The sequence below is a fragment of the Numida meleagris genome, chromosome 6, assembly GCF_002078875.1.
Source record: "Numida meleagris isolate 19003 breed g44 Domestic line chromosome 6, NumMel1.0, whole genome shotgun sequence".
Lineage (NCBI taxonomy): Eukaryota > Metazoa > Chordata > Aves > Galliformes > Numididae > Numida > Numida meleagris.
Window position 1 is genome coordinate 17,764,152 of NC_034414.1, and position 14,093 is coordinate 17,778,244.

Genomic DNA, 14,093 nt, shown 5'->3' on the forward strand with positions numbered 1-14,093 from the left:
GCTAAAGTTGCAGATTTTAGGCAAAAGCATAAGTGGGGTATGGGCTAACCCTAGAAGGAAGTTCCCCCCTTCCTTTGAGGTGTATAGCTTTTTTTTTTTTTTTGTCACAGGTTGACTTTGTGCCACTGAAGTTTGGGGCACAGCTGTGCCTCCAAAGCCTCAGCCCCACAGTGCCTGGAGGTCGTTACTTTGTTAGCACGGCTGGGCCTTATTAGGACTGGCCCAGCCCTAACAGCTACCTCAAAACCTTTGGTCTTGGCTAATCTAGGCAAGGCTGTTTCTATTCATGTTTCACTGTAAGCCTGGATGGCTGTGGCTGTCACATCCCTGTGCAGGATGTCGTAGTAGGGGTGGCGTGAATGGTGCAGGATGTGCAATGAAGAATGAAGCTATGGTCTAAGGTAGGGGAAAGGATTTGGGGTGGGCTTGGGAGCTGGACTTGGTGATCCTCGTGGGTCCCTTCCCACTCAGGATGTTCTGTGAAACTTTTCTAGTCACTTTGGTACACCTGAATCAGAGCTGCAGCGTGAGGTATACTACAAGTATAAAGTATAAAACTGTCTGGTTTTTACTTCATCAGTGTGGGTACATCTTTAACCTAGCAGCAAATGCTCTTTTAAAGCTATCTCAGTGAAAAGTTTTTCATATCAAACAACCAGCTGTCCCAGAGGAGCCGCTTTTGCTAATAGAAGTGTATGGGTGTTAGCTGGGTAGGTGAGCTAAATAGTGAATGTTTGCTCTCTACTTAGTGAATGTCTGTCATAGCCCTGCTAAGTAGCCAGAAACAAATTATGTGTGAAACTCAGCATCCCTCTCCCTCTCTCTTGTGATTGTTATTTGCTTATGCTGCTCATATCCTTAATTTAATTATCGGGAATATGCTTATTTTACAAATTATAACCTTGTAATCTCCTTAGCAGTGAAAAAAGGAGAACTTGTACCACAAGCTGTTCTTTGTTGCACTTCATTTTACCACCAAAATTGTTGTGGGCCTCTACTTATTAAAAAAAAAAAAATCTTTCTGATTATTTCCGTTAAGGTACAAGTAGATTTTATTTACAGAAAATAGATGGGAAGGTCACAGAAATATCCTGAAGCTATGTGTTTCTAAACAGCATTCTATCGTAGATATTTTTTTTTGAGTGTTTCTACAAATTACAAAATGAATTAACGTTGACTGTCTTCATTGTTTTGGCAAACAGAATAACTGCAAGGATTCTCCCCTAGTATCACTGTTTTGAACTAAATTGTGTTTCTGTGAACTTTCTCAAAACTGAGTAGATATTGATAGTTAGCGGAGATATATTTACGAATGCATATATATGTTCATGTATGTATACACACATATATAGACTGCTCTGTGAAGGTACTCTGTGGAGCTGTGGAGATATTTTTTTGTGATCCTTCTGCACAGCTTATAAGGAAGCCGTGCTGGTTCTGCCTAAAATCATAGAACCATTAAGGCTGGAAAGGCTGCTAAGATCATCCAGTCCAACTGTTGACCTATGCCTTCAGCTGCTCCAGGCCATGTCGCTCTCTGTGACATCTACCCTCTTCCTGAGCGCATCCAAGCATGGTGACTCCATCAATCTCATGGCCATTTCCTTTTGTGCTGTCACAGTTCTCTGGGAGAAGAGGTTGACCCCCACCTTGCTACAACCTCCTTTCATATCATTGTAGAGAGTGATAAGGTCTCCCCTGAGCCTCCTCTTCTCCAGACTGAACAATTCCAGCTCCCTCAGCCGCTCGCCATCAGACTTGTGTTGCAGACACTTCACAGCTTCGCTGCCCTTCTCTGGACACGCCCCAGGGTATCGATGTCCTTCTTGAGATGAGCAGCCCAAAACTGAACACAGCACTTGAGGTCTGCGTGTGTATTTATAATTGTCAGTTCATGCCATTTTCCTTTTGTCAGCAATATATTCTTTAATGCACTCTTCCTGCCAACATAAAGGCATATTTTTGTGTATGATCACATGCAAAGACATTTCTGAAGTGCAGCAGCTTGTCTGATCAGTGCCCAGCCATGTCCCTGTGCGGCCAACAGGCATTTGTAGAGCCAGTGGGGCTTTCAGCAGAACCGAAGGACAGTGTGTTTGATCATCCTATGAATAGAACCAGAATAAATTGTCAAGCAGATGTATATTTGCTCCCGTTTTTTCTTAATTAATTTTGGAGAGTGTAAACAGTGAATAAATGCATATTTATACTGCATCTTCTTCCAAAACTCCAGGAAAGGAACCTGAGATTTATGTTGCCAGGAGGAGGGAATAGGAACGCTTCTGACCTGACACTGGGGCTCTAGAGGTGGGTGGCTAGGGCTACCCACACAAGCAGCTTTCTCATTAGATGTGTGTATATTCCTTGCTTGTGCATCAGGTGCTTTTCTGAGAGAGTCACAGGGTGATTACAGCAGAATATTTTTGTGAGTATTCATCTAAAATTTAGTGTGGTTCATTTGATGCCTGCACCAGTAGCCTTATTTATTTTCTGTGATTGTTCTGCAGAAGAACAAGAGTAATTGTTTAAGTAATGAGCTTTAAACTAATAGTGTAGCTTACCCCTGTTCTGCAAGGTCACTCATTTGTACTTGCTTGACTTGAAAGCAGAAAGATCCAGGAGACTCTGGTCAAGATTCACAGAGCCGTTTGTTGATTTTTCAGCCTTTATTCACAAAATACTTCAACAAATCTTTTTTTTTCTTCTCAGTTTTGCTGATTGCATGTGACTATGAGTAGGCTGAGGCTTACAGGGTCATAAGAAGTCATAATGCAATCATAATGATAATCTACTAAGGTTACATAAGTATGCATAGGAGGCATGTTTAGAAGCATGGAACTTTCGGTCAGATTTCCAGTGTGAACATTGCCATGGTGATTTTTATTTGGTCATATAAATCGTAAAAGCCCCAGACAGAAATGAAATGCCTACAGTTTTAACCTCACAAAGTATTTTGATAGATTTTCAACACATTAACTGTTGTGGTTGCATTTGTTCTTTTTGTCCGCATTTTGGATTAAGATGTATTCCAAAACTATTAATTTACTGAAGAAGCTTTAGTTTGGTGCAAACTAAGGGGTAATCTTACAAAATGTATGATTCCATGAATTCACATTCTTGGTTACTTATTAGCCATTAATCTAAAATATCCACTCCAGGAGCTATCTACCAAAGTGTGAAGTAAAATGATATTTTATGGCTAGAGTACCTGTTCTATATATATTAAAATGAGAAAAAGAAACAAGAATTAATGTAAGCACCTGTCTTGTATGTGACTAGTATTTTTAGAATAAAGGTTTGAAGAAGATGCAGAGTTCCTGATCTTTGAGATCAGAAACTTTGAATTTGTTTTTCTGTGTAATTTCTTAGGTTTCAGTTTATAGATCTGACTTCAGCAGCATTTCTGTATTCAAGTTCTTTAAAATACGACTGCTATTTAATACAAGAGGTAGAGGAGACAATCTATGTAGATACTTTTCTGCCTAAAAGATTCTTTGCTTTGATTATTCTTTAGAAGCATAACTTCTTTGCATGGCATGAGACTGTCATAGCTATAACTAGACAGTCCTATAAATTCATAAGTGCTCTTCCTTGATCATCCTAAGCTTGTTTAAAAAAAACTCCCGTGAATTGCCCATGCTGCGATTGCCAAAACAGATATGACCCAGTGAATCACATCTGATAACATATCAGCAAGCACAAAGGACCTGTTTTTTTTTATAATTCTGACTGATAAACAGACCCTTGATGGCCCAATTCTGCTCCCATTACAGACTGCGGCGGGAACACCTTGCTCTTCAGAGGGAAGTGTGTGCTGAACTTTTCACCTCTGTGGCTGGATGGAAACTGGTTCAGTTCCCTCTACAGCACTGGGCATTTGGAAAGAAGGTGCTCAGGGGTGAGGGAGGTGAGATGTGCAGGAAGAAATGAAGCGTGGGTGAGTGAGAAGGTCTGTGATCACCTAGAAAGGGACTTGGACTTCATATAGAAGATGAAAACCATGGGCAGGTAGTGGTCAGGGCAGTGAGAAAATAAATCCGCCCTGGTCGGAGTATAGCAGGTAGTCTGTGCACACTCGCATTAACACAGCAACAGAAAAAGTCAGGGGAAGACAAAACTCAGAAAAGAAGACAGAACTGGAGGGCAATCAGAGGTAATGCAACAAAGAAACCGAACGGGAGCAGAAAATCAAGCAAGAGTTGGGAGTGAAATGATAAAACCAGAGGGAAGCCAGGTGTCAGAGCCCTTTGCAGGCTGGGAGGAGGAGGCCAGGCACGGACAGTGTCACTGGAGACAGGCAGTGCCAATCACCTGGCCTGCCACAGGAATGCCAGAAATAAGGGAAAGAACACCCGAGGTCATTTTCCTCAGGGCTGTGGCAAAGCTGCAGTGAACTGCAGTTGATGTTATGGCCATGCTTCCTTAAGACTTTGTGTGGGCCGCACCTGTGTACCCGCACGGGCAGTGCCATTCCTGGAGCTAGCACTGTGGGCAGCCCCAGGTCATCGCCCTGGTGTAACAGTACACGGCATGCTGGCATCAGAGCCATTATCTGAAAAAGTACTGGCCAGGGGACAGAGCATGGGTGAGACACCAGCCCAAGTGCCTCAGTTAATGTGTAACTCATCGTGGGCCGGCTCCTGCCCACAGCAGCACCAGGTGCTTGGTGGTGAGTATCGGAGCAAGATCTGGCATGGGAGGCGAGTGACCGGGAGCTGCACCCCACAGGTAATGTGAAGGCACAGGGAGGGAGAGGAGAGGAGAGGATGTGCAGGCTCAGCAGAGTGAGGCCCTTACGATGGAGGGTGCCTAGCTGGGCACCTGCTTGGTCTTCCCAGGCTGTGAGACAGGAGGGTTCTTGCAGATGGACAGCAGCTGAATTGGTGCTGGGAATCAGCATGGGTGTGCATGGGTGAGGTGGCCAGGAGGGGCTGGCTCCTGTGGAGGCCACTTGCTGTGCTGGGGTGTGAGCTGGCGTGGGGTGGTGTCCATTCTGGGAAAGGGCTCTGGGCATGTGGAACATCTTCTGGAAGAGGTTTGTTGAACAAAAGGTCCAAACTTTACTCATGGCTGAGTGTCCAGGCTTACTGAGCTGTACAGCTGACCTTTCTTCCAAACTGCTTTAATGAGATCCCCAGGAGGTTGAGGTCTCTGGTGCCTAAGGGATGCTGGTCCCACAGGTGTTACTCCCTTCCTTCCCACGAGCACCCCTCATCCCCAGTGACATTAAACAGCTGTATTGGCCCCAGCTAACATTACAAACACTTTTCTTGGAAGCACTGGAGGCAAACAGATGTAGCTGTGGAGATAATGAGAAAGGATGTAAATAGAAACCTCACCAGAAACCACGGAGTTTTACCAAGTGGCTTTGACACTTACCAAATACCTTTAAGCTGATAAAGATCTGATTTGTACTTCAGAGGTAACCTGATTAGCAACCAGTTTGAATCTGGAATATGTAAATTGGTACAAACATCACTAAATCACTTTCTTTAACCTATATGAAGTAGTGTGAATGAAGGATAGCAAAGGTCAACACAGCCTGGGGAGTCAGAGGGAGTGAGTGTTCCTCTGTCTACCCACAGTGGAACAGTATGATGAACAATAACATATAATTGTGTGTGCGCACATGGAATGACACCAGAAGGTTCCCAAGGTCAAACCAAAACTCAAAATTTAAGAAAAACTGAAACAGACTTGCACATTCCACTGAAGTGTGGTCCTGCAGCACCCTTTTTTGCTAGGAGTCCTGCCTGGTACAAACCACTTGCTGAACAAGCGGCCATTCCTAGTTTTATTTTGCTCAACCAGAAGGTGTATGGCTTACTGATTACATGCCCTGAGGAAATACTTGCTTGTTATCTCATGAGCTTTCTGTAACTCTCACAAGTTCAGTACTTTCGTGTTTCACAGATGTCAATTATTTACTGACATAATACTAAAAGATATATTTTGAACATGATTTAATGGCATCTTGGAAATTGGGAGCTGAAGCACAGAAATACTAGAAATACTAGTGTCAAAAATGTGCAGTAATGTAAACTGCCCAGGCTGAAAGATTCACAGTGCCATGTTTGGTAGTGTTAGACATTTCCCAGGACACCATACAGATGCAGCTGGTTTCAATTTTGGGTGCTTACCATTCTTGCACCACTTTGTGGTGTCCTTTTGGGCATTCAGAAAGGAAGGGCCAGACCATTTTTTGCTTCTCACTGCTGGCATCGCAGGTGAGCTGGTGGCAGAGCTGACACTAACATCCAATTCTTCAGTGTGACACTGAAATGTTCTTTCCTCAAAAATCTTAAAAAGGAAAAAAAAATCAATCTGTGCTATAGGCAGTGCAAACCAATGTCATTTTAATGTACAATGCAATTTATGATGTTAGAAATTGTCATTGTTTTATATTAAGTGATTATTCAGCCTTAAGTCACTGACCGTAGGTACTTCTTGGCGTGATAGTCAGATGCTTTTTGTTGTTGTTGTTGTTTTTAAGCAAACAAATTTAAAAACAAATAGGGCAGGGTAATATTTCTTGCTTGAAGTCTGTAAATTGTGGCTGGTGTGCAGGAAACTGGAACAGTGCTGTGCCTCCCTTTTATATGCTGTATCACCCAAAAACAGTGATGTATTGCAGTCCTTCATGACTCCATCCATCCCTATTTAGATCATTTGGTAGAAAGCAACAATAATTTGTGTCATACAAAGGGAGCTGCAGTGCTTCAGGGTACTCCTTTTAACTCCCTGGCTGAAGTGCTTGCTACCCTATATCAAAAGGCTCCTCAGCCCTTAACAGACTCTCTTTAATTGGCCACTTGCATGGTCAGTTAATATCCTACAGTGGAAACCAAGTGGTAAAGTGTGAACAACCGAAACTGGAACTATAAACTCGGTGACCGCTCTGAATCCTGTGGCTATTTATATACAAGGCAGTGTTTTGTCATGCTGATTTTTATTAGCACAGATTAGATACAGACAGCTCAGAGGATGCCACAGAGGAGTCAGGGCCATGTGGAAGGTGCCAGCCCATAAACAAGCGACAGGGCGAGGAGCCTGCTGCAGCCTTTCTGCAGGCAGGCAGGGCACTGCATTGCCCTGGGATTGCTGCCAGAGGCTGGGCTGGCACAATTCCTCTTCTCTTTGCCTGACAGGACAGGTTGGGCCATCACAGTCAGGGCTAATCCCGCATCAGGAAAGGTTTTCAGTTGCTCTGTGCAGGGAAATATTTGTTGGAGGATGCCAGAGGCACTGGGAATGCCTGGAGCACTGCAGTGCTCTCGGGGATTTCAGAAATGTTGTAGCACATGGTGCATCAGGGCCCTTTTTGAGGCATTGAGGTTGATTATCAGCTTTGATGCATTACTTTTATTACCTCCAAAGGCAATGGAAGGAAAAACTGACTTAGCAATGGAGCAAAAGCGAATGCTGGAGGAGAGAGAACATTTCTCCAGCTCTCTCTGACATCTTTTGGGATAGGACTATATATGAGGTGCTGGTACTCCAGCAAAGCCATACTCTGAATTTTTACCTTTCTGGCAGCTAAGCCTTAGGATTTCTCTCTGAAATGATCTTAAAATCCTAATTGGATGTCTCCCCAAGGCTGAAACAAAGTCTTGTCCAAAGCCATAACTTTTGGTTAAAATTTTGGAAGACCTGGCAGTGATAAATTTACATTTGTTCTTTGTTGACAAACAAAAATAATTGTGAAAAAAAGATTGCATGTCTCTTTACCTATTTATTCTTGTTCTGCTTATAGGAGCATTAAGCATACTGCATCTATACTTCTCTGGTTTTAAAAAGCTGCCTGTGCAACTTCAGAAAGGAATTGCTCTTGTGCGAAGTAGGGCCAGAAAATGAAATGAAAAAGTCTGTATCTTGCGGTCATGGGGCCCTTAGCAGAACAAACTCTATTTGCCATCGAGGAGTGTGAGTTCAAACCTGAATATTGCCATGGCCATAATGTATCCTTCCCTAGTCCTACAAAAGGGATGACCTTGAGAAAAACCAAAAGATTTGGCTGTGTGCTTGTGCATGTACAGGTGCATATGCACGAGTGTTTATAAATAAAAGTTGAGCAATCTTGCCATAAGGTGCGCTACAAAGCACTTCGTACTTCTGTGCACAGGTGTGAGTATAATTGGTAACAGTAGAAGGAGACTATCTTAAATCAAACAGGTAATCCTAGAACCTCTTGCATCAGTGCGTAATCTTTCTTCACAGCAAGAGAGACAGCAGCACTTGCTAAAGCCAAGGAAAAGGCAATCTGGTTTTGTGTGTAAGGCTAACATCCACCGACATAAACTCCAAAACTGGTTTGTGCCTCTGATCACTAATATGAGATGCTGCATGAAAAGCTGTTGTCATTAATACAAGTGTGAATACTAATCTATGGCAGATGCCAGCATGTGTATCTATTACAGAGCTTACCAAGCTGGGCTTTCCTGGACAACTTCCAACCTCGCCAGGGTGAACTTTAGCTGAGTAAGAAATCCAGATTGTCATTCATGAAGTATCTGGCAGAGGTGCAAATACTTCCTCGTCTTTGGGAAAGTGAAATAGCAGTTTTTAATTTTTCACTGCAGGAGGCATTCCTTTCTAAGGAGTTAAAATCAATTCCAGGGTGCCATACACTGTAAACATGTATCATTTATTGTGCATTTAAATGTGCACAGCACATACACCACAGTCTTGAACAGCACCTGTATAAAACTACAGACAGATTCTGGTAAATGGTGAAAACTCATACCATGTAACATAGTCATCTAGGTTTTATCACAATATTTCAAAGTTACAACAACTACCTCTGAACATACCATACGTGAGGCTCTCAGTTGTGAATTTCGATGGCGTGAAAAGTGACAAAGAACCATTCCCAGGGACATTCCTTGTGATTTTGCTGTCTGAATCTTAGAACAAAACCATCAGTTGCCAGAGGTAGCAGTGATAATTACATGATTACTCACATACAGAACACTTAGAAAGTAGAGAAATCCCCCAAGTTACAGAATAAAATCCTTAGGCATGACATTTCTTGGGTGCTCTCCCCAATTTGGCTTCCCGTTTCTTAACTGTATTTTTGCTTTGGCAGCAGCTGGCTTAAGGTGTGGTCCTGGTCTGCTCTGGTCTCACTGAACTTTGGTAAGTAGATTTTGTCTTCAAGGTCATGTGTAAGCAGAGAATAGAGGTAAGTCTATACGATTCCAATAGAACAAATACTTTCTTGTAGGAATGTAAAAGGAAAAAATAGCTGAACTCAAATTACCCACGGCCTTGAGACTTGCATGTAGTCAGAAATGGCTAGTTTAGGTTGGAAGATGATCTGTAAACATCCTCTAATTCATTAAACATTGTGGTTAGTCCTGGTTATAACTTAACGAATCGACACCACAAACATGATGTATCACTTAAAGAGGAGAAAGAAAGAACAAAGGAAAAACGGATCTTTTTAAAGATTCCCCCATAATCAAACCTGACTTTTCCTTCATGGCGTTAGAGACATGAGTTACTCTTGCAAAATGTATAAAGAAAAATATAGGGTTACTTGATGACGATATAGTACTGCAGCCTGACAGCTGTCTGCAAATATTTTCACCATGATTATCCTTACTAAAAGTAAATCAGTGGGTAAAGATAGCTCAAACGTGACAAGGCTCAAATAGGATGCAACCGACTCTATCTTGAATACTTTTGGCTACATATGGAAAAAAATAGAGATTTCGGATTACAGCAATTGTTCCCCCAAGCCCTCCTCCAACATTATAAGACCAAGCAGAAAAGTGTGTACCTTCCATGCAGATTTTGTTAGGAGGCTGGCTTTGAGAGTTAGTGAGGTAGAAATTAATCAACTTGTTTCAGGGAATGAGACAGAGGAAAAAAAAAAAAAGCAGCATATTTCTCCTTCCAAATACTGCACAAAAAAAAATAAATAGTACAAAACAACCTCAGTTACTTGTAATCAATCTAAATTCTCTCTATGGAGCTTGTATTTCAGTGAACCAGTAAATGACTTTGCCTTTTCAAAACTTACGAGTATTATACATTTTTTTTTTTGCAAATTTTGATAAATGTGTGTAGCCTCCAAATATGAGAGGGAAGTTGATTTGAATAAAGTATAATCTTCTCATCATAGCATGTGTCCCAGTGCACTCGCAGGGGGAGGAGCAGACAATTTTTTAGCCTAATGTGAAGCGACGGTATTAAACATAGTGTCCATTAAGGGCCGCAAAAATATGATGCTCCTGTTTATCTAAATAGAAAAGAAAATAAAAAGCCTGCTGAGTTTATATAGGTGCTTAAACCTCTCTCCTGCGTGGCAGCTCTAAGACTGACTGCAGGAAAGTTCAAAGTTCAGCACTGGCAGATCTAAAAACAGATTTGTGGGGCAGCTCTTCAGCACCGCACTTTCTGCACCGAAGTAAACCGATACCGTTCCAATTAAATAGCAACGCTGCACAAAGGAGGTCAGGCATTGTGTGTGGCTCCGCGCCGGCATCCCACCCAGGCACCTCCGTGCTGCTCCTTCTCAAAGGCCAAGAGCTTCTCTGGGAGTCATGGGGGTTTTGAAAACACAGAGGGGAACAAAGCCAACATAGCAAACAAATACACGTACAACAATAGACACTATACAACACACCAACAGTGCAAAAGGTTGTAATGTAGGAATTGAGTGTCACCGGTTTTAGAACATATAGTAGCAGCACACCTGTGATAACTTAGAAACGAATTAAATAAACCACAAAGCAGAAGTCTTCTACTGTTGCACCATGAAATGAAATACCTAGGGCTGGAGGTTTGTTTTGTTCTCAGAAAAAAAAATCAGAACTATAAATAAATTTTGTGGCAATATATACAGATTTAAATAATTAATTTAAATATCTTACACCTACTCTTGCATAAAACTCTCCAGTAAAAGTGCACCATGTTTCTTTTTCCCAAACGTGTTCTGAGTCTTCCACTGTGCTGAGGTAGGTCGGAAGGGAGATGTCTCAGATTCTAGGAAGAAAATGTGTCACCGTCATTGTGGGAGATACTTTATTGCCTTTCTTTGTTCTTCCGTTTTTGCTCAGGGCTATGTACATCCCGGGATAAATCCTGGATTCATAAGCATTGTAGTTGTTTGGCAGGAGAATCTCTTTGAATTTGCACTCATCATTGAAATGGGTCTGAAATGAAAAGGAAAGAATGAGAGGGAAGGAATTTTAAACATCAGGTGCAGAAATATTCTTGCTACCAGGTGTAGTAGGTGTGCTGCAGGAAAAGGTGCAGCTGACTTCCCCCCCCCCCCCAGTAATCTTTTGAAGTGGTTGTCCAAAGGCAGCTTCAAATGACACTCAGGGAATTATTAAGGGTGGTGCTTCCTGGCCAGGCACAGACACGTGGAGGATGGAAGGACACTGTGTAGCTCTGTTTGTGCTCTTGAGAGAAAGAGGCCCAGTTTAACAAAGGGCATTGCCATCAGAAGTGACCCAGGAGCCATTCTGCTGCCCTGCTTATCATCTAGGTTGGCTGATGAGTTTTTCCCATGAATGAAAAGGGGAAAAGAAACTGTCAGACACCGGGGCAATGAGTTATGAGTTGTAACCAGTGCTCATGTCCCCATGTCAGAATGCACAGGCCCACTGATAAGCTTACTTGGTTCGCAAAGCAGTGGTTGTCCTACCAGCAGTCAATTCCCTGAGAGGCTTCAGAAAAATCTGAACATTAGCGCTTTCTCGTGTTGTTTGAAGGGAAAGGGGTATTTTAAAGACACTCAGAGTGGACAGTATTTTCTGCATCTTGAGTTTTAAAATTGAAGGAAGGGTTTGGATTTACCTGTGTTAATGGGTCAGGAAGACAGAGCTGCCAGAAGGCACACTTCTAGTAAAGAGGTTACACATGCAAGTACAAAGAAGGACAGGTGTTACAGGTGTGTCATATGGAGAGTAACAAATGAAGTCATCTCTTTTTATTGGGCAAAAGCTGATAGTTTTGTAAGATAGGTTTCAGCTTGCCGGGCTGAATGCTACATTGAAAATTGCTTTATCCAGGACACCAAAGCAGCATATTGTCTCCTTTAGGCATGGCACAAAGGGAGATCTTGCATTTTGATGACTAGTCATGCCTGGCTTTCATGTAAGTCAAAATCCTCTGTGATAGGACTGATGCCATAGAAAATTGTTCTGGATAATTCAAGTCCTCATTCATATGGAAATGCCCTAGTTAACTTTGACATAATTTGGCCCTTTCTCAGCCCACGTTTCTTCAAAACATACCTGAGAGACATGAAATAGAAAAGCCACGGGTAGGGAAGGAAACCCAAGAACATGGGGTTGAAATGATGCTAATCAGCGTAAGTTATATACGGGTGAACTCAAAAGCAGAAGGACAGCTCAACATGGGTTAAGACATGTACTGTTACTGTCCACCCAGTGTGCTTTAAAACATGCCTTTATTTTTTCTAAAGACTAAATGTAAAAGAAGATTTGTATTGTATCCTAATAGATCTGCCTTCTTAAATTATGAGCCTGGACCGTGAAGATGCCAATCTCTCATGGGAGCTCTCCAATCAAGACCATTAACAAAGAGCGATCAATAGGTACGTGACAGGCACTGATTCATCACACCATTTGTGGGGCCCTGGCTTCCAGTGCCATGTACACCTCTCACTGCAGGCCACCATGATCCCCTCCCCAGGCAAGCAGCTGGTGGCTACTTACAGATCCATAGAGTTTGCCTTTGCTATTCATGGCCACGAAGAGTCCACTTCTCACACCAAATATGCTCACCACTCCTCTTTCCACAGGGGAGATTTCCAGCAGGCCTATAGAAGAGACACAAGAATCAGGGGGACAAAGGATTGTGCCCGGAGAGGGCGCGTGATGTCAGTTCTGCACTCAGCCAGAGGTTCCCAACCCCAGTGTGGCATGGATCACCATGCCCCAGCACTGCTGTGGGTGGCCACAGAACCCCAGCCTCGTGCTTCACGTGCTGCCCCATGCACCATGCTGGGACCTCTCTTCTTTTAGCTAAGTATCTATTTTTACATTGCCCCCAGGCATCTTCCTATGTAGCCAAGGTTAAAATAAGCAAGAGTGTGCTAGGGGCGTACGAAACATTTGTCATCATGCAGCTTATATTCCCCCCCTTGGATCTTATTGTTTCAGTTGGATATCAGAGTCATGGGGCCACGAGGTTAAATCTCTAGCAGATGCTTTTCAAGTCTGGGGGAGAGCGGGGCCCTGACTGAGTTCTTCCCAGCTCCTACTCAAAGTGGGCGGCCCACGGGTCCGAGGACCCTCCAGATGTTCAGGCAGCCCGTACACCTGATGCCTGCTGGCTGCGAGGGGACAGCGCGGCGCTGGGCGGCGCGACCCGCGGGGCGGCCGCATGGAGCGCTCTATGAGCTCCGCCGCCGTCCCGTTTCCCCCGGGCGCAGGACGCCCTCGGGGCAGCCGGCGCGGGGAGCTCCGCGCTGCCAGGCGCGGGTGGACACTTCTAGGAGGTGAGAGGTCTGCCCTATACCCACCCTCCCGTTAACTCACACCGCTCGCCGGGTCGTGTGAGCCGCTCCGCGCCCGCAGAACCGTCAGAGAAGCGGTTCCGCGGGTGCGGAGCGGCTCACCTGCTCGGCTGTGGGGGTCGGCGCCGGCTTACTGTATCGGTTCTCGCTGTGGATCCCATCGATGCGGCCGTCGGGCAGAACCTGGATGTGGAAGCCGATGCCCACGTTGCAGTAGAGGCGCCGCAGCCGCTTGATGCCCAGGAGGTAGTCGCCGTCGCGGGCGGCGTCGCGGCGCTCGGCCGGGAGACGCGCCACGGAGCGGGCGAAGAGTGCCGCGTCCCAGCGTCGCTGGCGGGGCCCGGCGGGGAGTCGGCCCGGGGGCGGCCGGCCGCGCACCGCCCCCGGCCACAGCAGCCCCAGGAGCAGCGCCGGCAGCAGCGCCGCGGGGAGAGGCATCCCGGCTAGCGGCGCGCAGCCACGGGCCGGCGGCCGGTCGCTCCGAAAAGGCGCTCGGCCCCCAGCTCCCACCTTATAGTGAGGTCAAAGCGGGCGCGGGGGGTGGGGGGGGAATTAAAACAAAACACACACACGAAAAAAACCATCAAAAGAGCAAACA

The 14,093-nt window shown here is 44.5% G+C and overlaps 1 protein-coding gene and 1 long non-coding RNA gene across 3 annotated transcripts; one reads left to right on the forward strand and one right to left on the reverse strand.

Moving 5' to 3' along the window:
• LOC110401572 lies at positions 245-13,522 on the forward strand. Of its 2 annotated transcripts, none has more exons than XR_002440434.1 (4): positions 245-401; positions 9,086-9,135; positions 12,478-12,571; positions 12,779-13,522. It is a non-coding gene; the product is annotated as an uncharacterized LOC110401572 (long non-coding RNA). The 2 variants fall into 2 exon arrangements; XR_002440435.1 differs by having other exon boundaries at positions 9,089-9,135.
• FGF4 (fibroblast growth factor 4) lies at positions 10,977-14,052 on the reverse strand. The gene is made up of 3 exons (XM_021402826.1): positions 13,630-14,052; positions 12,693-12,796; positions 10,977-11,159 (listed from the first exon to the last, which is right to left on the reverse strand). Exons 1-3 carry the CDS (start codon positions 13,931-13,933, stop codon positions 10,983-10,985), a joined length of 585 nt encoding a protein of 194 aa, XP_021258501.1. The 5' UTR covers positions 13,934-14,052; the 3' UTR covers positions 10,977-10,982.